The sequence below is a fragment of the Rhinatrema bivittatum genome, chromosome 1 (assembly GCF_901001135.1).
Source record: "Rhinatrema bivittatum chromosome 1, aRhiBiv1.1, whole genome shotgun sequence".
In the NCBI taxonomy this organism is placed as follows: Eukaryota; Metazoa; Chordata; class Amphibia; order Gymnophiona; family Rhinatrematidae; genus Rhinatrema; species Rhinatrema bivittatum.
The window spans coordinates 385,159,055-385,182,153 of NC_042615.1; the positions used below are offsets into that span (position 1 = coordinate 385,159,055).

The 23,099-nt window shown below is 46.1% G+C and overlaps 1 protein-coding gene across 1 annotated transcript in view; it reads right to left on the reverse strand.

The window, feature by feature from the left end:
• SLC20A2 (solute carrier family 20 member 2) overlaps positions 1 to 23,099 on the reverse strand; it is a 238,562-nt gene that overhangs the window by 101,895 nt on the left and 113,568 nt on the right. Inside the window, 1 exon segment of the mRNA XM_029601333.1 lies at positions 13,958 to 14,546. Coding sequence (XP_029457193.1) covers positions 13,958 to 14,546 — 589 coding nt within the window.

Consider the following 23,099-nt stretch of genomic DNA (forward strand, 5'->3'; position numbering starts at 1 on the left):
GGGGTGAAGTTTAAAAAAGAAAACTGAGAAGGGGTAGGATGGAGAAGCATGAAGCTTGCACTGAAAGATTATGCATCCACAAACTGTTTTATTTTGCCTGCATTTTATAGGGTCTGGGATAATATTGGACTCTTGGTTGGTCAAATATGGTCTTTCAAAGGGCAAGAAATCCCCAAGGGAGTAAGCTAATTTTTATGCTGTCAACTAGCATGTGTACTTTTAGCCATATTCACAGGGGAAAATTTTCAAAACTTGTTTTTATGCAGGTAAAGCAGAGTTGCTTACCTGTAACAGGTGTTCTCACAGGACAGCAGGATGTTAGTCCTCCTGTGATTGGGCTCCATCCTGATGTTACCCATATGTAACACTTTTGTCAAAGTTTCTAGAACTTTGACTGGCACCTACTGGATCCTGCATCCAGCAGGGATCCCCCTTCAGTCTCATCTTATAGTAAACAGTACATGCGAAAAATAAAATAAGAAAACATAAACGAACCCAACACTGTGGGGTGGCAGACGGGTTTCGTGAGGACTAACATCCTGCTGTCCTGTGAGAACACCTGTTACAGGTAAGCAACTCTGCTTTCTCACAGGACAAGCAGGATGGTAGTCCTCACATATTGGGTGAGTACAGAGCTGAGGATGCCAGAGCAAAGTACCAAATGCACGCAAAGACGTGCAACAGTTACAACAGGAGTGGAAATTTGGTAAGGATGGCATCCTGAACCCTAAATGGGTCAGTGGAAGAATGTTGGGAAGTTAAACTGAAAACAAGTTGCATAGAATGGACTGGCCAAAGATGGAATCCTGTGTGCCAGCCTTATCTAAGCAATAATGGGCTGTGAAAGTATGGAGAGAACTCCAGGTAGCAGCCTTACAAATATCAGCAAGTGGCACTGAACGGAGGTGCGCTATTGATGTCGCCATGGCCCTGACAGAGTGCTTTTACACAGTCTTGTAGTGGAATGCCTGCTTGCTGGTAGCAAAAAGAAATGCATTCCGCCAGCCAGGAGGAGAGGGTCTGCTTTCCCAATTTGATAGAATAAAAAAATTGAGTGGATTTCCTGTGGGCGGACGTGCGGTCCAGATAGAATGCTAGAGCACGTTTGCAGTCCAGGGAATGCAGAGCTTGTTCTCCTGGGTTGGAATGGGGCCTGGGAAAAAAAATAGGATAATAGATTGATTAATATGAAATTCAGACACTTTCGGCAAAAATTTAGGGTGAGTGTGTAGCACTACCCCGTCATGCAGAATCTTAGTGTAAGGCAGGTAGGTAACTAATGCCTGTAATTCACTAACTCTGTGAGCGGACGTGATTGCACGAAGAAAAAACTACCTTCCAGGTGAGATAGTGGAGATCACAGGAGTGGAGAGGCTCAAATGGAGGTTTCATGAGCCGTCCCAAAACCACATTAAGGTCCCAAGCAGGGGCAGGAGGGTGCAGTAGAGGTTTTAAATGTAGCAAGCCTCTCATGAAACGTGATACTAAGGGTTGTGTTGAAATGGAGACATCTCCTATACCAGGGGTGGGCAATTAATTTTCCCATGGGGCCGCATGAGAAATTGGGATGGTTTTAGAGGGCCGGACTAATGTTCTACCCAATACTGTATATAGTATATATACACTATCCCTTCATAAACAAACTAAGTTAAATACAAAGATTCAATGAAAATATGGAGGACCTAATTACATCATTCCCCCCCAGCACATCTCTCCCCCTCCACTCTCATTCCCCCCTCCCAGCACATCTCTGGCCCCCTCCACACTCTCATTCCCCCCTCCCAGCACATCTCTGGCTCCCTCCACACTCTCATTCCCCCCTCCCAGCACATCTTTGACTCCCCCACACTCTCGTTCCCCCTCCCCACCCCCTCCAAGCACATCTCTAGCACCCACATACTAATTCCTCCCCTCCTGATACCTGGCTGTAGCTGCACACTCTGGATTCCTTTGCTGTTGCGCTCCAATGCCGTGCTCCTGGCCTTCGCGTTCCGCCCACTTGCGATACTGTGCAGTGCTGGCTAGGTCTGCCCACAAAATATGCTCCTGACGTGTGCATCAACAAGGCTTGCAGCTCCTGCTCTGATTGGCTTACTGCTGCAATTATAGGGATAGGGTGCACCTGCTATGGACAGGCTTCATCGCAGCAGCAGCAGCCAATCACTGTAACATCAGAGCACATGTCCCGCCCAACAAGCCCAAAAAACCGCGACTGGCAGAAAAAATAGCCCAATTAAAAGCAACCCGCGAATCAGAAAAAAAAAACGCGAATGACTACAAAAAGCAGCCCAATCTCGCGGTAAATAAGCGAGGTTGGCAACACTGGAAGGCAACGTGCCTTGGCTCGAGTCACTCCCTTCCCCCCACCGGACGCTGTAAAAAAAAAAAAAAAAAAAAAGTTCATTCTCCGCTCCCCGATTGGCCAGCAACGGCCAATCGGGGAGCGAGGGAGCGGAGAATGAACTTTCTTTTTTACAGCGGCCGGTTGGGGGGGGGGAGGGAGTGACTCGAGCGAAGGCACGCTGCCCGTTTGGCCGGTGCTGGGCAAGGCTTGCCTCTGCAAGGGAAGGCAGCGTGCCTCATTCTCAGTCTGCTCTCAGCAGCGGGTGGGCCGGTCACAGACAGTAGGCGGGCCGCATTCGGCCTGTGGGCCGCCCCTTGCCCAGGTCTGTCCTATACCCTTATGGTATGCAGACACTGCACTAACATACACTCTGATAGAGGAAGTTTTTAGGCCTAACTGACAGATGCCAGATATAGTCTAGGAACCTCGCAGTGGAACAGGTGAAGGGATCTATGGACATGGAAGTACATCAGAACCATAAACCTCTTCCATTTAGAGCGATAAGACCTTCTCATTGAAGCCACCAGGACTCTGGATACAGACTCGGAAAGGTTAAGAGGTTGGAGTATTAACCTTTCAACATCCAGGCCGTCAGACAGAGCCTGGAGGTTGGGGTGACACAGATACCCTTCATTCTGAGTAATTAGAAGGGGATTCTTCCCCAGAGGAATGTACCGGCATACTGATAGGTCCTGGAGGATTGGAAACCACACCTGGTGTGGCCAGTGGGGAGCTATCAGAATCATTAATCCCTCGTCCTGCCAGAGCTCCACAAGAGTCTTTGAAATGAGAGGAAGTGGAGAGTATGCATAAAGGAGACCGCTGGCCCAGGAGAAGGCAAAGGCATCTCTTGGTTGAGAGTGGTGACTGCGAATGAGAGAGCAGAAGTTGTCTACTTTGTGGTTGTGGACAGACGCAAAGAGGCCTATGCTAGGGTAACCCCAGCGTTGGAATATCATGTCCGCTATCGTGGGGTTGAGAGACCACTCATGTGGATGAAAAGCGCGACTCAGCTTGTCCGCCAAAAGATTGTCGACTCCCAGCAAGTAGGTTGCTTTGAGGTACATCGAGCGGGAAAGGGTCCATGCCCATATCTGTGCAGCTTCCTGACACAGGAGGTAGGAGCCCATTACCCCTTGTTTGTTGATGTTCCACATCGCAACCTGATTGTCTGTTTGAATCAGGATGGCTTTGTTTGATAGGCAATCCTGAAAAGCTTTGAGGGCATATCTGATTGCCCGTAGCTCCAGAAAATTTATCTGGTGTTTGGCTTTTTCTCTGGAGACCAGATTCCTTGAGTCTGCAGGTCTCCTACATGTGCACCCCACCCGAGGGTGGATGAGTCTGTTAGGGTAATTTGAGGTTCTGGAGCCTGAAATGGAAGGCCTTGAATGAGATTGGAGTGGTGTATCCACCAGGCTAGTGATAGGCAGAGCTGTTTGGTCACCTGGATAATGCTGGACATTGGCTGATAAGCTTGAATCCACTGGTATTTTAAGGTCCACTGCATCACTCATGGCTAGACGAGCCATTGAAGTGCCATGTGACCCAGCAGTATGAGGAAGTGACGAGCAGTTGAAGATACTCTAGTCTGTAGGTGATGCGCCTGAGACACTGTGGTGAAAGCACGATCCTGATTGAGGAAGGCTTTTGCCTGTATATAGTTGATTAGAAACCCTAAAGATATCAGGGTGTGGATAGTGAGACGCAGGGAGGTTCATGCACTCTGCCGAGTTGGAGCCCTTATCAACCAATCGTCACGATAAGAGTAGACATGCACACCCTGATTCCCGAGGAAGGCTGCGACCACCACTAGGCACTTGGTGAATACTCGTGGAGCGGATGCTAGGCCAAATGGTGATACACGGTACTGGAAGTGGCAAGGGCAGACCAGGAATCTTAGGTACTTGTGATGAGATGGAGAAATTGAGATGTGTGTAAGCATCTTTGAGATCAAGAGAGCATAGCCAATCTCCTCTTTGTAGAAGAAGTAGAGAGCCCAAGGTTACCATTTTGAATTTTTCTCTGTAAAAATTTATTTAGGGCACGGAGGTCCAGTATCGGGCATATGCCACCTGACGATTTTGGTATTCGAAAATATTGGGAATAAAACCCTTGCCCCTGCTAGGAGATGGGCACTTCTATTGCTCGGGATGAGACCTCCTGTTCAAGCAAGGGAGAGTGGTTGGACGTCCCCCATGTCAGAGGTGGACAGCCTGCAGGAACAGTCAGGAAATTTAGGTGGTAACTGAGTGACCACTGCACGTACCCACTGGTCTGTGGTGACTGTATGCCAAATGCTGTTGAAGTGGCAGAGCCGACTGCCAATTGGTATGGATGGAAGAGGAGGTTGGCTTACACTTTCTAGGAAGGAGTCAAAACCCTGACGCTGGTCCAGGCTGAGAAACTGGCTGAAACTTGAGGCGGAGTCTGCCTGGATTGACCTTTTTGGTAAGGCCTGGAAGGGCATCCTCTAGAAGTCTGAGGATAAAATTTCCTTGGCTTGTAGGCCGGCCGCTTAGAGTCACGCCTGAAAGTTCTTAGGGGCGGAAGGAAACTCAGACAGCACAGAAGAAAGTTGGCGCATTTCATGGTGGTCTTTCAACTGCGCCACGGTCTTTCGGATCTTTTCCCTGAAGAGATCACGCACACAGGGTAGATCTGCTAACCTGTCTTGGACCTCTGGTCTTAAGTCAGAGGACTTGAGCCAGGTCCATCTTCTTGCATAGATCCCCACTGTAGACACTCTAGAGGCAGTGTCAAAGATATCATACGCAGCGTGGACTTTGTGCTTTCCAGCATCCAGACCTTTTCTGAGCCAGAGTATGAAGTTGAGCCTGGAGTTGCTCTGGTAAAGACTCAGAAATTCTGGATCCTCTTAAAAAGGTCTCTGTTATACTGTGTCATGTATAACTGATAAGAGGCAATGCGAGATATGAGCATCGAGCCATGGAAGACACCTGACAAAAGCATCCAGGGATTTTTGATCCTTCCCTGGAGGTATGGAGAAATGAGGTTTTGAAAATCGTGCCTTCTTCTGGGCTGATTCAACCACCACAGAATGATGATCCAACTGTGACTTTTGGAACCCAGGAGCTGACTGCACAAGATAGGTGGCATCTGTCTTGCAGTTGACAGGTGGAACCAAACCTGGGTGTTCCCAGTTTCTCTTCAGGAGATCAAGCAGGATTTCGTGAATAGGTATAAACGATTTCCTTAGGAGCATCTAGAAATTGAGTACTTACAACATTTTGTGCCTAGAGTCCTCTTCTGTCTGAAGTTGAAGAGGAATGGTTTCAGACATTTCCTTGATAAAATTAATAAAAGATCTTCTGGTGGAGAATGTCATATTTCATCTGGGGGAGAGGGCTCTGATGGAAGATCTGTATCTTGGGACAAATCATCAGTCCAAGGATCATAGGGCTGATCTCCAGCACCTAGTGGGTCTCCAGCAGAGAGAAATGGTGCTAATCCTGAAGGACCAGATCTAGGCATCGGTGGCACCAGAGGTGGCACCTACGGCATCGATTGAGGAACTGAAGGGGCCGGTGACATCAATGGATGAGTGTGATAAAATCCCAGACTGTGGAATGGGTATCTGTTTCTTCATCATCTGATAATGGAATCTGCGTGGAAGGCACTGGACCCACCGGTGCTCTCAGTTCCGATCAACGCATCCAGTTTACCCAGTAGTGGTACGAACGCTACGGGAATCGGATCAGTAACCGGCTCGGGAACCAGTACCAGCATCGATGGAGGTTGGAAGCCCTGAAGTGCTTTACTGATGGGCTCTTGGATCATCTGATCCAATTCCTTGTGGAAGCCCATGGCATGGAACCCCGACTCCAGAGTAGGAGGCAGCACTGGCGTAGCCGGAGGGTCCACCGGTGAAGGTGGAATCGCGGATCCCGACACCACTGAAGGTGGGGGAATGCCTCTGTGACCCGGTCACAGAAGGGGATAGGGCCTTCTTTGCCAGTGCCTCTGTCGACGCCGATACAGAGGGCTTGCTTGGATTGGCGGACTGAGCCTTGCTATGACAGTGTCGAAGTTTCTCTTGATAATCTCCTCAGTCCTTTTCTTGAGGTGGTAAGGACTGAAATAGACACCTTAGGAATCATCGACGCCAGTCGGGCAGCAGCGGTGTCCCAGTGCTGGCGAGAGGTCGATGGCACCGGCTCGGACGAAGTCGAGGCTATTGATGGAGTCTGGGTTTTCGACTGAAAGAGAAACTATTTTCCCTAAATGAACTTTATGGCCTTCAGTGTCATTTGGGCACATTTAGTGCAAGTTAGGACATCGTGGTCGGACCCCAAACATAACACAGACCCCATGCAGTCAGTTATGGACATTATTCGAGAACAGTCGGGGCACAGACGAAAACCCGACGCCATGACTCAGTCCAAAAATTTAGACGTGGAGCGGTCGATGGCCAGTAGGCCATGAAGGAATAACTCTATGGGAATCAACCGCAAGAAGGGTAAAACATTACCTTTCAACAGCAGAGTATGGATATCGATAGGGGGACCCCTATGGAGTAGAATTTTTTGAAATTTTTGAAAGAAGTTCCGAGAGGAAAATTCCTGTCAGGAATCTCTGAAGAGCTCCTTAACCTGCATGGCTACTGCTGCGCAGAAAAAAAGACGACTGAAGGGGGAACCCTGCTGGATGCAGGGTTGGTGCATTGCTGGGCGTGCCCAGTAGGTGCCAGTCAAAGTTCTAGAAACTTTTACAAAAGTGTTCCATGATTGGGCTCCATCCTGATGTCACCCATATGTGAGGACTACCATCCTGCTTGTCCTGTGAGAAATGAGTTTGCTGGTATAAGAAAATTATTCCTTACCTGCTAATTTTCGTTCCTGTAGTACCAAGGATCAGTCCAGATAGTGGGTTATCTCCCCCTTCCAACAGATGGAGTCAATTAGAACTTTGAAGGATGCTTCCTTATAAGGTAGTGCACCCTCCACTAATCCTCAGTATGGAGTATATCAAAAGCAAAGAGAAAAATCAGGATGGATCAAGAACAATAGAATTAAGTAACAAATAACAGTGTGCAAAAGGCACAAAACAGTGTCAAACAACAAACTTGGAGAATGAACAGTTAACCAGCCAAAGGAAAAAAGGCACTAAAGAACAATTTGAGCAAAGAGGCAATCCCAAACCTAATAAAACAGTCAGGGAGGGCACCTGGACTGATCCTTGGTACTACAGGAACGAAAATTAGCAGGTAAGGAATAATTCTCTTTTCCCTGTACCAAAGCTTCCCTACATAGGGTAGGCCCCGGAAAGCCCTGCTCGAATGACCCTAAAGCCAAAAGGAGCCAAAAGTAGGCGACTGTATGTGTAAACGATAATGATGAGCAAAGGTATGTAACGATTTCCAAGCTGCCGCTAGACAAATCTCCTGGAACGAGACCGATTGCATCTCTGCCCAGGAAGCAGCCTAAGCTCAAAGAGAATGGGCCTTGACACCCGCCGGAGGTTGTCAACCCACTCCAATGTAGGCCACAGAGATAGCCTCCTTCAGCCAGCGAGCAATGATAGTTTGACGCCTTGGCTCCCTTCCTCGGACCATGCCAGAGAACAAAAAGATGGTCCAACGAGTGAAAATCACTAGTGACTTCCAGATAGCGAATGAGGATACGCTGGACATCTAGCTGGCGTAGATCCGCCGATGCGTCTGCTAAGAAGGACGGAAGCTCTACTGTCTGATTCAAGTGGAACTCGGAAACCACCTTGGGCAGAAAATCAGGCACAGTGCGCAAGGAAACTCCCGAATCTGTAAAACAAAGGTAGGGCTGTCTGCACGAGAGTGCTTGAAGCTCAGATTCTGCGGGCAGAACAGATAGCTACCAGGAAAACCGTCTTGAGAGTGATATCCTTGAGGGTCACAGAACGCATGGGTTCAAAGGGTGGACTGACCAAGATTCGGAGAACGAGATTGAGACTCCACGAAGGATAAAGAGCGTGGACCGGGGGTTTAACTTGCTTCACCCCCTGAGGAATCTGATGAGGAGAGGAGAGGGAAGTTCCCTCTTGTTGATGAAGTAGAGAGCCTAGGGCAAAGACTTGCACTTTCAGCGAGTTGTAGGCCAGACCCTTGACCAGTCACTGTTGAAGAAAAGATAGGATCTGAACCATCAAGGCGGTCCATGGCGACACAGGTATGGAGGCACACCAGTTCTCAAAAACTGTCCATGCCCTGATATAGGAGATGGAGGTAGAAGTCTTTCTAGCCTTGAGAAGGGTGGAGATAACGGCCTCTAGGTATCCACGCTGTCTCAGCCAGCGCCTCTCAAAAGCCAAGCTGCAAGACAGAAGCGATCGGCCTAGGCGAAAGATACTGGACCCTGATGCAGCAAGCGTGGAAGGTGACCCAGACGAAGAGGTCCGTCCACTGCGAGGTTGATCAAGTCTGCAAACCAAGGACTACGCGACCATTCTGGTGCCACCAGCATTACCGGACCCTGGTGGGACTTTATTCTCCGGAGCACCTTGCCCACCAGAGGCCAAGGGGGAAACACGTAGAGGAGAACGTGACGGGGCCAGGGGAGGACTAAGGCATCCACTCCCTCTGTGCCGTACTCTCTTCTGTGACTGAAGAACTGAGCTGCCTTGGCATTCCGGGAGGTTGCCATTAGATCCAGATAGGGGGTCCCCCATCTGTGGAACAGGAGATTCACCACCTCCTCTGAGAGTTCCCACTCTCCGGGATCTAGATGTTGACAACTGAGAAAGTCAGCTTGAATGTTGTCTACGCCTGCGATGTGGGAAGCCGCTAGGTGGGAGAGATGAGTCTCCGCCCACTCCATCAACTTGTCTGTCTCCCAAGAGACATGCCGGCTCCTAGTGCCCCCTTGGCGATTGATGTAGGCCACAATGGTCACATTGTCTGAGTATTCGGACTGCGCGATGATGGTCGAGAGGTAGGAAGCGTTTCAATGCCAGACGCACTGCTCTGGTCTCCAAGCGATTGATCGGCCAAGTTGCTTGGGACGGCATCCACTTCCCTTGTGCAGAACTCATCTGACACACCGCTCCCCAGCCAGAAAGACTGGCGTCTGTCGTGATGATTACCCATTTCGGGATGTCCAAAGGAACACCCTGGAGAAGATGACAGGTTGAACCACCACGAGACTGTCCTTGGCTCCCTGCGGGAGAGGAAGGATGACTTGGGAGTCCCGAGACACTGGCTTCCAGCAGGAGAGCAAGGTGTGCTGTAAGGGACGCATATGTGCAAACACCCAGGGGACCAGATAGATGGTGGAAGCCATGGATCCCAGGACTTGGAGGTAATCCCACGCCGTTGGAAGCAAGAGACCGATGAATCACTGTATCTGAGCTATGAGTCCTGTCCAGGAACAGAGACACCTTGCCCAGTGCTGTGTCGAAATGCGCCCCCAAGAAGTCCAGAGACTGAGATGGAGAAAGGCTGCTCTTGGCAAAGTTGACCACCCAAACGAGGGAGTGAATTGTCAACACCTTGTTGACTGCCCGGTGGCACTGGGCTGAGGACTTTGCCCGAATGAGCCAGTCATCCAGGTATGGGTGCACCAAGAATCCCTCCCTCCGGAGAGCGGCAGCTACTACTATCATCACCTTCGTGAAGGTTTGAGGAGCGGTCACAAGACCAAAGGGTAGAGCCTGGAACTGGAAATGCTGTCCCAGAATCTTGAATTGCCGAAAACGCTGATGCGCTCGGAGGATGGGAATGTGTAGATAAGCTTCCATCAGATCCAGGGAGGCCAAAAATTCTCTGGAGTGTACCGCCGCTAAGACGGAGTGCAAGGTTTCCATCCAAAAATGGGGAATCTTGAGGGCCCTGTTGACCATCTTGAGATCCAAGATTGGGCAGAAGGCACCTTCCTTCTTGGGGACTATGAAGTATACCGAATAATGTCCTCTGCCTACTTCTGGGGGGGGGGGGGGGGGGGGGGGGGGGGGGCAGGGAAACAACACCGGACAAATCGTTCCGAGAGCCAGAAGCCTGTTGAGTGTGTGCCGGACTATGAGTGGTTTCTGGACTGGGCCACATGGAGAGAAGAGGAACCTGTCTCTTAGCGGCCGAGCAAATTCTAACGCATAGCCGTATCTTAGAATATCCAGGACCTACTGATCTGACATGATGTTGACCCACTCCTAGTAGAAAAGGGAGAGACGTCCCCCTATCCTGGGAGATCGGGGAGTGGGCCGGCATAGCTTCATTGTGAAGACTTGGAGGACGTCCCCTGGGCCAGACTAGAGCGGGGCTGTCTTCAGGCACGAAAGGACCGAGTCCAGGATTGAGATTGAGAGGATGGCTGACGAGGAGCTGCAGTCCTTGCCTGGCGGAAAAGATGTCTATTCCTGAATCGGCTTCTAGTGGAATTAAAAGACCTAGAAGAACAAGGGCGATCCTCTGGCTGTTTGTGTACCTTATTTTCTCCGAGGGACTTCATAATCTGGTCCAGATCCTCCCCAAATAGTAGCTTGCCCTTGAAGGGTAGGGATCCCAGCTGTGACTTGGAAGAAGAATCCGCCGACCAGTTGCGAAGCCAGAGGAGGTGTCTAGCCAAGACTGCAGAAACCATAGATCTGGCCAATACTTTCAGAATGTCATATAGAGCGTCTGCTCTATATGCTTTGACGGCCTCCAGGTGGTCTGCCTGAAGTGCTTGCTCAGGAGGCAATTCATGGGAGCTGAGCAGCTGTTGAAGCCAGCAGAGGCCTGCACGCTGAGCGAAGGAACTACAAATGGCCGCCCAGACCCCCAGGGAGGACACCTCGAAAACTCTTAAGATAAACTTCCAGCTTTCAATCTTGAAGATCTCACAAGGCTGCACCACTTGTTACTGGAATAGTAGTTCTTTTAGTCACCACTGAGACTGCAGAATCTACTTTGGGAACCTTAAAAAGCTCCAGGAAATCATCCGGGAGAGGATATAGCTTATCCATGGCTCTGCCGACCTTGAGGGAGGTCTCCGGAGAATCACATTCCCTGGATAACAGTTGAAGGAATGTGGGATGGGAAGGAAAGGACCTACACGGCAGACGCAGACCAGCCAGAAGGGGGTCCCCTTTCTTCGCTGGTTCATTAGGCTCAGGTGGGTCCTGAGGGGCCTCAATGTCCAATTCCTGTAGGATGTGTGTAATGAGGGGGGGGGGGGGTGTCCAGCTCATCCCTCTGGAAGATCCGCAGGACTCTAGGATCATCCTCTTCCAATTGAGCCATAGTTGAAAGTTCATTCGAATTCAGGTCATGCTGAGGAACGGACCCTTGGAGCATTTGAGGTGGTCCCGGGACTGCTGACCCTTGGGCACTCCCCACGGTCTGGGCATTTACCAAGACCTCAGTGGAATCAGCCATTCTGGGTACCTTAAGAGGAGGTCCCACCAAAAATTCCTGGTGCTGGCCCATTCGGGCCAGGTAAGCATTGTGAAGCATGAGAACAAAATCCGTGGAAAACGGAGGTGGCCCCGATGGAGGAAGAGTGGGAAGATCCCCTGATGGAGGAAAAGGCTCCAGAGGTGGAACGGGTGTCAAAACCGGTGGCTGAGATGTAAAAGGAGCATCCTGCTCTTCTGTTAGTGCAGGAGCAGCAGAGTCTGGAGACAAAATGGCCACCGTTCCCGCGGTCAGCGGGATCAGGGCTGGCCCCTGAGCGGAGGTGCGCCAGAAGACGAAAACCAGAACGGCCCGGCGGTTGAGAGGGTCCCTCCCCACCAGGGAGGCAAGCTGTGCAAATCCCCGAGGGAGAGCCTCGACCTGGGCTCTCCACAAGCACAGCACCTGGACAAACGAGGCATGGGGAACCCCGGAGCCGCGAGGGAACCAGCTGCTCTTAACACGAGAAACAAGCAAGGTTTAAAGCTGTGGGAAGCAGGAAAAACCTCCGCTTCAGCCTGTTCTTCCTCATGCTCACCAGGTTTGTGGCTGTAAGAAGTGGGTAATAGCCTCCGCTTCAGTCCTGCTCTCTCTCTATCCCTCAGCGACCCATAGAGGCACAGGAATAATGCCTCTGGGCCGGCTGCCCCGAGGAAAACGGCATCTCAGGGGCAGCGGGTCGGATAGCAGCCACAGGGGGAGAGGTCAGCACCACCGACTTGAACCCCAGAGAGAGGAAGAGGAAATAAAAACAAACTTACCCCGACAACAGAGATGGGAGGGGTGGGGAGAGCTGCAAATAGTACTGCCTGCAGCTATAGAATGCTCCCACTAAAACAGGAGTGGAGGCTACAGGAAAGCTCTCCAAATAATTCCCTCAAACTCAAAATTCAAAGATTTTTTTTTTTTAATTAGACTTGATCCATCCAAAAGAAAGGAAAGCTGAGGAAAATAGAGAAAATTCCTAAAATAGCTTTCTAGTCATCTCAGTGGGGAACGAAAGCCACCCACTGTCATCTGCTGGAGTCAAGAGAATAAGAAAATTATTCCTTATTTATTTTTATTTATTTATTTTAGTTTTTTCTATACCGGCATTCGTGAGACTAACACATCATGCCGGTTTACAATAAACAGTGGGTGATAAAAGGAACACTGAACGAAATAAATAACAGGTGCTAAACATAAAATAGTTACAGTTACAATAAAACAGGGATAAGTACAACTAGGAGCAAGAAGAAAAATGATAGGAATTTTAACATAGTATATTAACCGAAGTATGACGGGGTACATTACAAAGAATTATGTGATTTTCAATGACTTGTTCATTTGAACTAATTGCAGTTTTTTACATAAGGGTAGTGATCAGAAGTAGTGGTTTTCTGCATACGGGTAGTGATCGGAAGTAATGGTTTTCTGCATACGGGTAGAGATCAGAAGTAATGGTTTTCTGCATATGGGTAGTGCTTGGAAGTTGGTTGTAGGTGATGGGAAAGCTTTGGTACATCCCACCATCTGGAATGATCCTGGTATGTACAGGGAAAAGAAAATTATTCCTTACCTCAGTGAGGAAAATGAGAAAAGAAAGAAAGAAAACAGGCAACAGCCTGTCAGCAAGTCACCAGGCTAGAGAGTGATGAGCCAGCACCAGCGGAGAGCTCTCCCCCTGCTGTAAGAGGAGCCTTAGCAAAGTGACCTAAACTGTAAATTTAAAACTTACTATTTTTTATTTTTTTTTTTAAACTTGATCCCCCCTTAGGAGGTAGCCCTAAGCTAACAAGCTGGGGACCACATGTCCCCTGCTCACATCTGCTGGAGTCAGAACGTTACAGAGAGCTGTTACAGGGGAGGCGTGGTTATATGGGTCCTCCCCTGGGAATTTTGTGTTCTGACTCCATCTGCTGGAAATGGAACATAACCCACCGTCTGGAATGATCCTGGTATGTACAGGGAAACTGAGGATTAGTAGAGGGTGCACTACCTTATAAGGAAGCATCCTTCAAAGTTCTATTTGACTCCACCTGCTGGAAGGGGGAGATAACCCACTGTCTGGACTGATCCTGGTACATACAGGGGAAAAACAGATTATTCTTCCTCAATATACAAAAGCTAGAACTGTTATATCCAGTCTCTTAAGTCTTTAAGAGATTTGATACTGAATAACAATTAAAACTGCAGTTCATTTCAGAGCACAGTAATGTAATCACAGGACAAAAAAAATGAATACACCCAGTTTGAGTTTATATACATACCTGACATCATTTCCACCATGAGCAAAGGATCCAAAGCAAGCTGTGAGAATCTGCAGGAAGTGAAAGAGCAGATGAACCTGAGACTGATCCTTTTCTTCCTTTTCTTCTTCCATAGAATCATCTGGAAGTGGGTTAGGATCAGCCAACTCTGAAGTCAGTTTCATCTCTACACCACCTTCCTCTGCTTCAATCTCAGCCTCTGCAACAGCATTGCAGTAGCTAGAGTAGCTGTCATAACGAATCCTTTTTTTTGAATAAGATACAGAGTCACCTACTAACTTTTCACTATCTTCTGATGTGGATGCATCCGATGCCTTGAAAGATGAATGCATTGGCATTCCACAAATAGCAGCAGTATAACAAGTGTAGCTATTGTTGCGCCGTAACACCCTGTAGTTGTTCTCATGTGAGGGTCGGTCATCATTCATTCTGTCAAAGTGTATTTTGTGTAATAAGTCTTTATAAAGCCCAGAGTCTTTGTGTACAGTGTGATATACATGACCATCATTCCTCATGTGGCCATCAAAATTAAAGGTACCATTGGAAACAGGAGACTTCATGGTACCATTTGTCATGGAAGAAGCCCTTCCTGAAAGAAAACAAAAAACAAAAACATGACTTAAAGTGGTCGCTTAAAGGTTTCCATTTCACTTTGGTCAAATATAGTAGAAGCTATAAGTCATAAATTTTGGCCAACTAGCTGAACAAACAATGAAGCAGATTAAAGCATGCAAACACTACTATATCCAAATATCCTTGCACTGGTTAAAAAAGGGGTGGGTAAAGTAAAATAGGTAATAGGAATGCTAAAAATGGGGGCTGCTTTTTTTTTTTTCTAACACACATTAGTTCCATTCTATGTTGTCAGCAAAACTTGCAGAACAGAGTTGGCACTGTGCATTTTGCATATCTAAATTTAACGTTCCTTACTTATAACATTTGCTATATCATAAGCTGACTTTAAAATATTAAAACTTCTTCAAAACATGGCTGCCAGGCTGTTACTAGGGTCTAGGAAACAAGATCACATTACTCCTGTTTTACATGGAGTACCATTAGTTACCAATGGAGGCAAGCTTTCAGTCTGAAGAAGTGTACTGATATTTAAGTGTACACTGGCTAAATATGCAGGAATGACCCAATGTGTTAGCTAGATATAAATCTGTTCTGGCATTGCAGTCTTCTCAGTAATCTTTACTGGGGCTGCCTGCTCTATTCCACAATGCTGGGCCATAGTAACTGAGGGCTATATGATGAATAGCTACAGATTTGGATCAAATTGACTTTGAGGTTAGAGCTGAATTGAATCGTAAGATTAAAAAAAAATAAATAAATAAATTTACATGCTTTGGCCAATTTCTTAAATCATGCATGTCTAATGGAGGAATAATTGCTTAGATGGAGTGAATAATCTGGATGTATTTTATCCAAAGTTTATATTAATTGCTTTTTCTGAAGATGAAGTTGTGGTTTTCCCATTTTAGAACTGCACGTAATATGTTTATCTTATTTTATTAATGCTGTTATGGTTTAATTTTTAAAATTTACAAATTGTTGATGTTTTAATTATGTTTTTAATATTGTATGTTGATTTATCTGAATTATAACTTGTGTATGAAGCTGTTTGAATTTGTTGTACACTGCACCGATCAGGGTTTACCTGTGTGGAGTGGTTAATAAACATTTTGTTTAACGTAGTATTTAGAATTATGGCTTGCTTTGATTTTTTTGGGTAAAGGGTAAATACTCAACTGTTTATCTAAACTGGCAGCAATTTAGTCACAAGTGGGCCACATATTGGTACTAAGCAGAATTAAAAGGGCTTTCTTGATGATTATATGTCTTTCCTGTGCAAGAGTAGGGCTTCCTCTGCTGCACCAGCTCTGCAGTTTGCTCCAGTTAGTCAAGAGAGATATTATCGGAGAAAACCGCTCCAATGGGAAGGACAAAGACTGGTGAATTATCTTTAGTTACAACTAAATAACTTTGCTTTCTCTAGTCTTCTCTTGAGACAACAGCAGGCTCACCATGCCATAAGGGGAACTCTCTAGCCAAGGGTTGCCTTTGACACAAGGAAAACAAGCCTTTTCTTGTTGGAAGATACCCCAAAACCTTGGCTCTAACAGAGTTGAGCTTTATACCCAAAAGAAGACATGGCAGACAAATTGCTCAAACATTATCCCTACAAGAGATTGTATCCAATGTGATATGAATTGAATTATATGTTTGCAACATTGCAGATCTCAAGGGAGGCACACTTAAGATTGGTTGCCAATATCAACATTGTCAGCATGCCTCTAAGGTCAATTCAGCAAGGGTATAACGAGACAGCTACCCAAATGGAAATTGTGCATTGTCACACATTGCCAGGTCTACTGGGAGGGGGTGTTTGAAAACAAAACAAAAATTAAAAAAAACAAAAAACACATGACATGTGCATATTCTATGGCTTGAGCCAGACAAAAAGAAAAGACAGCAGCTCTTGCAAGTCAAATATTGCAAGGCAGCCTGATTAAACTACATGTTCCAACACTACCTTAGACAGGAACTTAGGATGCATGAATTTGCAATTTACTGATAAAGAAAACCCTTTGTCTATAAAAAAAAAACCAAAAAACAAAAAAACCACAAAAACTTTAATTTAGTGCCTCTGGATATTCTTTAATAGCATCAATAAATGACAGACATTAAATCTCTTCATATTATAATTTCTAATTTCAAAAACTTTAAAACTATTCAATGGATCAATTATATACAGTATCAATTACATCTCCAACTCTCTATATATACCTAGGTCAAAAGAAAAGAACATAGAAACATGACAGCAGAAAAAGACCATACTATTAGTCTATCATGTTTCTACCCAGCCATATCAACTATTCAGCTTTACTCCCCTCAGATCTTGTGTTTTATCTCATACTTTCTATACAGAGAGGATAGTGGATGCATGGAACAGCCTCTGAATTCAAGAAATATTTCCTTAGATTACTCCCGAGTCTACCTCTTCTCACCCCAGTCCTTGGGAGACACTTAGCTAGTCAGGTTTAAGATATCCACAATGAATATGCACGCACTGATTCCATGGTATGAAAGTTTCTCATATGCATATTTTCCACATTTTTGGCCATCTACCCTATTGCAGATTTCATTATCACCACCAAAAAGAAGCTGACCATCCTGCCACAATGTTTCTCACAAAAGCATAAAAAAAAAAAAATATAGGTCCATGACATCCCTGCAGCACATCCCACATTGTCCACACCAATATTAGAAATGTTGAACTTTGGTAAGCACAAAGTTCAGTTATCACCATCTCCCATTTGGGTTCCATTACCAGTTGACTTAAATGTTCTCCCTGCAGAGAACTCATGATCTCTACTTCTAGGGGACACCACAGCCAGAATATCCCAAATATTCAACATATTAAAATCCCCTATCAATAACACCTCTTTCAAAGCAATTTCGTGAATATCTGCCATTTAATCTACCCATCTTGTCTGTCTACAATGGAAAGTCTGTATATTAAACCAATATAAATAGATGTTCTATTCCTTCTTTCCAGATTAATCTACAATGCCTGCTCCTTACCTTATAAGCCTAGCAATTCTGTTGCTTTAATATTCTATTATATATGCCACTCTTCTTCCTTCCTACCCTGTAGCCCAGTACAGCGATATCCAAGTCATGGTTTTCCATGTATTTACTGTATAAGATTTCTTTACACTGGTTATCTTATTTATTTAGAATTTTTATATACCGACATTCTTGAAAAAAAATATATCGGTTTCCATTATAACAAAACAATTGCAGCTATGGCGTTACATTAAACAAGGCGTCTGATAAAATACATTAAATAGAACAGCAAAACAGTGGTAGTAGGCGTTACATAAACATAAAGCGTCTAATAGGGTATCGCTAAGAACCTGTGAACCATCCAAATCGGGCGTAAACGGGGCCCTAAAGGATGTAAGTACATAGAAACTTAAACCAGGGTATAAAAAACATAGCATTAGCTACTAAGTAGATCGTTTGACAGTTAACCCATAAGTAAGATAGTAGTGGTTATCTTGGCAGAGGATGACAGGGTGTGGAGGGGGGACAGGGGACTGGAATCAATGAGTAGAGGGGTAAGAGGAGAAGGCAGATGGATGGAGGGAAGGAGGAAGAAGAGGAGAGGAGGGGAGGGAGGGGAACATGCTAAGGCGGTTGAGGACGATCATGGATCCCCATCCTGTTATGGCCTTTGACCAGTGTCAAAGTGTTCTTGAGACTCTGGGAAGGCTTGTCTGAAGAGCCATGTTTTGAGGTGTTTCTTAAATGTTTGAGGACAGGATTCTTGGCGGAACTCCGGTGGCAGAGAGTTCCAAAGGGTGGGCCTAGCTGTAGAGATTGTGCGTTTTCTTAATGTGGTTTTGACTGGTGGTGCATATAGAGATCCTTTATAGGCGTTTCTGATTGGTATTCTGGATGTGTGGGGGCGGAGTTGAGAGCTTAGTTTGAGATGGGCGATGCCGAGAATGTCCTTGTGGATCATCATTAAAGCTTTGAAGGAGATCCTGGATTTTATGGGAAGCCAGTGGAGGCCGTGTAGGATGGGTGTGATGTGGGCTCTTATTTGAGTTGGTGAGTATCCTAGCCGCAGCATTCTGGACCATCTGTAGGGATTTGATAGTTATCGCAGGGAGGCCTAGGAGAAGAGAACTGCAGTAGTCTAGCTTTGTAAGGATGATGGATTGAACTACTAAGCGGAAGTCGCTGAAATGCAGGAGAGGTTTCAGATTTTTGAGAACTTGAAGTTTAAAGAAACATTCTTTAGTTGAGTTGAGGATGAACGATTTTAAGTTGAATAGGTTATCGAGCTGAACCCCTAAGTCTCTGACAGAGGAGGAGTGGTTGATGAATGTTTTTGCGAATTGGGCTGCGCTTTGGGAGTTGAGGAGAGCGTGGTTTTCGTCTGGAGAGATGAGGATTTCAGTCTTATTTGAATTCAGGATAAGGTTCAGGCTGGTAAGCAGACTATTGATGGATTGTAGACAGCTGTTCCAGTGTGCCCAGGTTTTTTTCAGGGATTCGGTGATTGGAAGAAGAATTTGAATGTCGTCAGCGAATATGTAATACTCTCCAACCTCAAACTAAAGTAATTGGCAGAGTGGCAGCAGATAAATGTTAAAAAGCGTGGGGGAGAGAGATGATCCTTGCGGAACACCCAGGTTTGATTTGATTGGGAGTGACTCTTTATTATTAATCCTGACCTTGTAGAATCTATTCTCAAGGAACGATTTAAACCAACTATGTGCCTCTCCTTGAATGCCGATATCTGATAAGCGCTCCAGTAGGATGGAATGATTGACCGTATCGAAGGCGGCGGATAAGTCGAGAAGGGCGAGAAGGTAAGGTTGTGTTCTTTCCAGATTGAGATGGATGGTGTCATAATGAGGATAGTAAAGCTTCGGTATTTTGAGATTTTCTGAATCCGAACTGGAAGGGGGAGAGTATGTTGTTCTCCTCAAGGTAATCAGACAGTTTGTTTACAATTCTTTCCATCACTCTGGAGATCAAGGGAAGATTAGCAATTGGACAGAAGTTGGCAGGGTCAGACGTTGGAAGGTTAGGTTTTTTAGGATGGCTAGTTTTAGTTGTTCTGGAACCTTTCCTTGAGTTAGAAAGCAGTTAATGATGTCTGCTAATGATTTAGAAATGGTGTTTGGAATGGAGAGGAGAAGATTGGAGGGTATTGCATCCAACGGGTGAGAGGAGGGTTTTAGCTTTTTGAGGGCGATTTAGATTTCTATTGAAGATGGGGTCTCAAAGGATGTTAGGTTGAAGGTCCTAGTAGATGTTGAAGTGCTGGAGGGAAGGGTTGTTGGTTGGGAGGTAGAGATAGGCTTAAGGAGGTTGGTTATCTTCTTATCAAAGGAGATAGCTAGTTCTGTGGCTTTGTTGGATGCTTGCTTGACAGGGATGATAGGGGGTGAGGGTTTTGTAAGAGATGATACAAAGGAGAATAAGGCTTTGGGGTCGAATGAGAAGTTGTGAATTTTTTTTAGAAAAGAAGTCTTTTTTGGCTTTGAGGATGGCAATCCTGTATGCATTAAGGTGGGCTTTATAGTTTGCAAGTGTGTCGGTGGATGGGGTCTTGCGCCATCTGAGTTCTTTACTACGAAGTTCTTGTTTGAGGATTTTAAGTTCCGGGGTATACCACAGATTCCTGTTAGCTTGGGGAGGTTTCAAGGATTTGGTGATGGTTGGGCAGGATTGATCTGTGACCTCACTTGTTATCTTGACCCACGAGTTAATAGCCGAGGGAGCGTCAGTGAGATCAAGTCGATCAAGCTCTTTTGAAAGCAGTTTGCTAAGTTGGTCTGTGGAGCAAGGTTTCTTGTATTGTATTGTGGTTGTAGGGAAGACAGGTCGAGGATGGTCATTAATTTGAAGCTCAGCCAAGATAATGTGATGGTCTGACCACGGGACTGGGACGCAAGTTGGGAGCGTGGCAGAGGATAGACCATCGTTGAGGAAAATCAGGTCTAAGGTGTGTCCCGCTTTATGCGTGGGACCTTTAACAATCTGGCTAAAGCCCAAGTGGTTGAGTGCTGTAAGTAGGATGTCACACAGTTGTGGGATAGTGGGGAAATGTCCACATGGAGATTAAAGTCTCCCATCAAGATGGCTGGTTTGTCCCTCTTGAAATGTTTAGCTGTAAATTCGATTAATGGTGAGGGATCGGAGTCTAAGGTTCTTGGTGGTGAGTAGACCAGAGCGATTTGGAGATGGTCCAAGTTGAATAAGGCTAGTTCAAGGTTGCTTATTCTGGTGGATAATCGCAGAGAGAGTCCGAGTCCCTTTTTTACAGCTAGCAGTAGGCCTCCTCCCCTTTTTTTGATTCTAGGGATTGAATGGATATCATATAATTGGTTGGGGAGTTGCTTTAGTAGAACTGTGTCCGTAGGTTTCAACCATGTTTCAGTAATGGCACAAAGGTCAGGGTTATTGTCAGTCAGGTGGTCATTGAGAAGGTGAATTTTTTAGTGATGGATTGGGCGTTGAATAAGGTGAGGGTGAACAGAGTGAGACCGAGCATTTGGGAGATTGGGGAGATCATGATTGGGATCAATCTTTGTTGTCGAATACCTAGTATCCTGGGTTTGTTGGTCATGAGCTTGGGAGTGTATGGAATTGTAGGTATGGGGAGTGAGCGCATCTTAATGGACTGGATTGCGTCCCTGCGCATTATTGGGAGCTACAGTCAATGTTCCAGGGAAGGAATGGTAGTCTGTTGCAAGAAGATGAGATGAATGGCTTGTTCTGTAGAGTAGTATGGCTGTCACTACCCATGGAATTCTATTTACTCTAGGGGAAGACTGAACTGAGCTCGAGGGGCCTCGGACTTTTAGAGGTCTGGGAACTGGCAATATCTCCTTAAGTAGAGCTTGGGCCGAGCTCTACTTGTTCTGGTTTCCCCTTTGAAAACAGTAATAGTTGCGACTTTGAAATGGATTTCAAGCAGGCATTTAACTTCTCTCTGGTCTCTGGAAAGATCTTCATTTTCTCCATGAACTATGTTCAAACATTTATTTATTGAAAGTTTTTGTATACCGACATTCGTTAAGAAAACATCACATCGGTTTCCATAGAACAATAGTCCTGGTGGAATCTTGACTACTGTGGAGCACAGAATTGCCAAATTCTGCGCAGAAAATGGCAGAGGAGATCCTGGCATGCCATGAACGGAGCACGTGAAGATTAAGGCCCCCCGTGTGATGCAGGATGCACTCTGCTCACGGCGACGATGAAAGCCCTGGTGAGAGTGAATGTGTGTGTGCGCCGAGCAGAGGGAGAGGGGTGTGAGGCGGGAGGGGAGGAAGGTGAGCAGGAGTGTGTGAAAGCATGGGAGATTAGAGCGGGGGAGGATGCTTTGAGTGTGGGTGCCAGAGAAAGGGAGCCCATGAGGAAATTGTGAAGGAGTGAGAGAGAGATTGGGAGCACATGTGTATGAAAAAGGGATCGTGTGTATGTGAGGGTGCTAGCCTGTGTGAAGGGATTGTGTATGTGTCAGACAGAGCCTATGTGAAGGGAAGCATGACAGACATAGGGAGCCTTTGTGAGGATGTATGTTTGAGAAAGAGCTTGTGTGGGTGTGTATGCAAGAGAGAGAGGTACCCTGTATGAGGGGATGTGTGTGCAAGAGAGTGAGTGAGCCTCTATGAGGGTGTGGGTATGTGTACTAGAGAAGAGGCATGTGTGTGAGAGAGGGAGGGACAGAACTGAGAACGGAGTCAAACTCTGGGACTAGAGTGGAAGGGATTGAGCCTAGAGGTGGAGAGAAGAAATACTAGCAGGTGGAGGAGTTGGGGCTTGAGAGGGTAGGGGAGTAGGGAAAGCGAGTGGAAGGGACACTGTTGCAGTAATTTCTAGGGAAATTCTGCCCAAAATATTTAAAATTCTGCATCTAAGTAATAACTTTTCTATATTTAAGTAATTACATTTTACATTAAGACTCATTGTTATTTTGACTAATATAAAGTTTGCAGAATTTTAAACTTTTGCACGCAGAATCACCCCAGGAGTAATATATATATACATGCTTTTTTAAAAATTTTCAGCCTCTGGCTTCTAGAGATCTCAGGGGAGATATGATACAGTCCTTCAGATCAAGAAAGGTTTTAATGATGCACAAACTTCAAACTAGAGGGTCATGAAATGAAATTGGGGGGGGCGGAGAACAGGACAGGATGAAGACTCAAACATCAGGAAATATTTCTTCACAGAAAGGGTAGTAGATGCTGGAATGCCCTCCCAGAAGGTGTGGTAAAGATGAACAGTAAATGAATTCAAAAGAGGTATGATATAGCAATTGCTGCTTACCTGTAACAGGTGTTCTCACAGGATAGCAGGATGTTAGTCCTCACATATGGGTGACATCACAGGATGGAGCACAATCACGGAACACTTGTCAAAGTTTCCAGAACTTTGACTGGCCCCTACTGGGCATGCCCAGCATGGCACTAACCCTGCAGCCAGCAGGGGTCCCCCTTCAGTCTTATTTAAAAGCTACAGGCAGTGCCAAAAAATAAAATAAGAAAACATTACGAACCCAACACCACGGGGCGGCGGACGGGTTTCATGAGAACTAACATGCTGC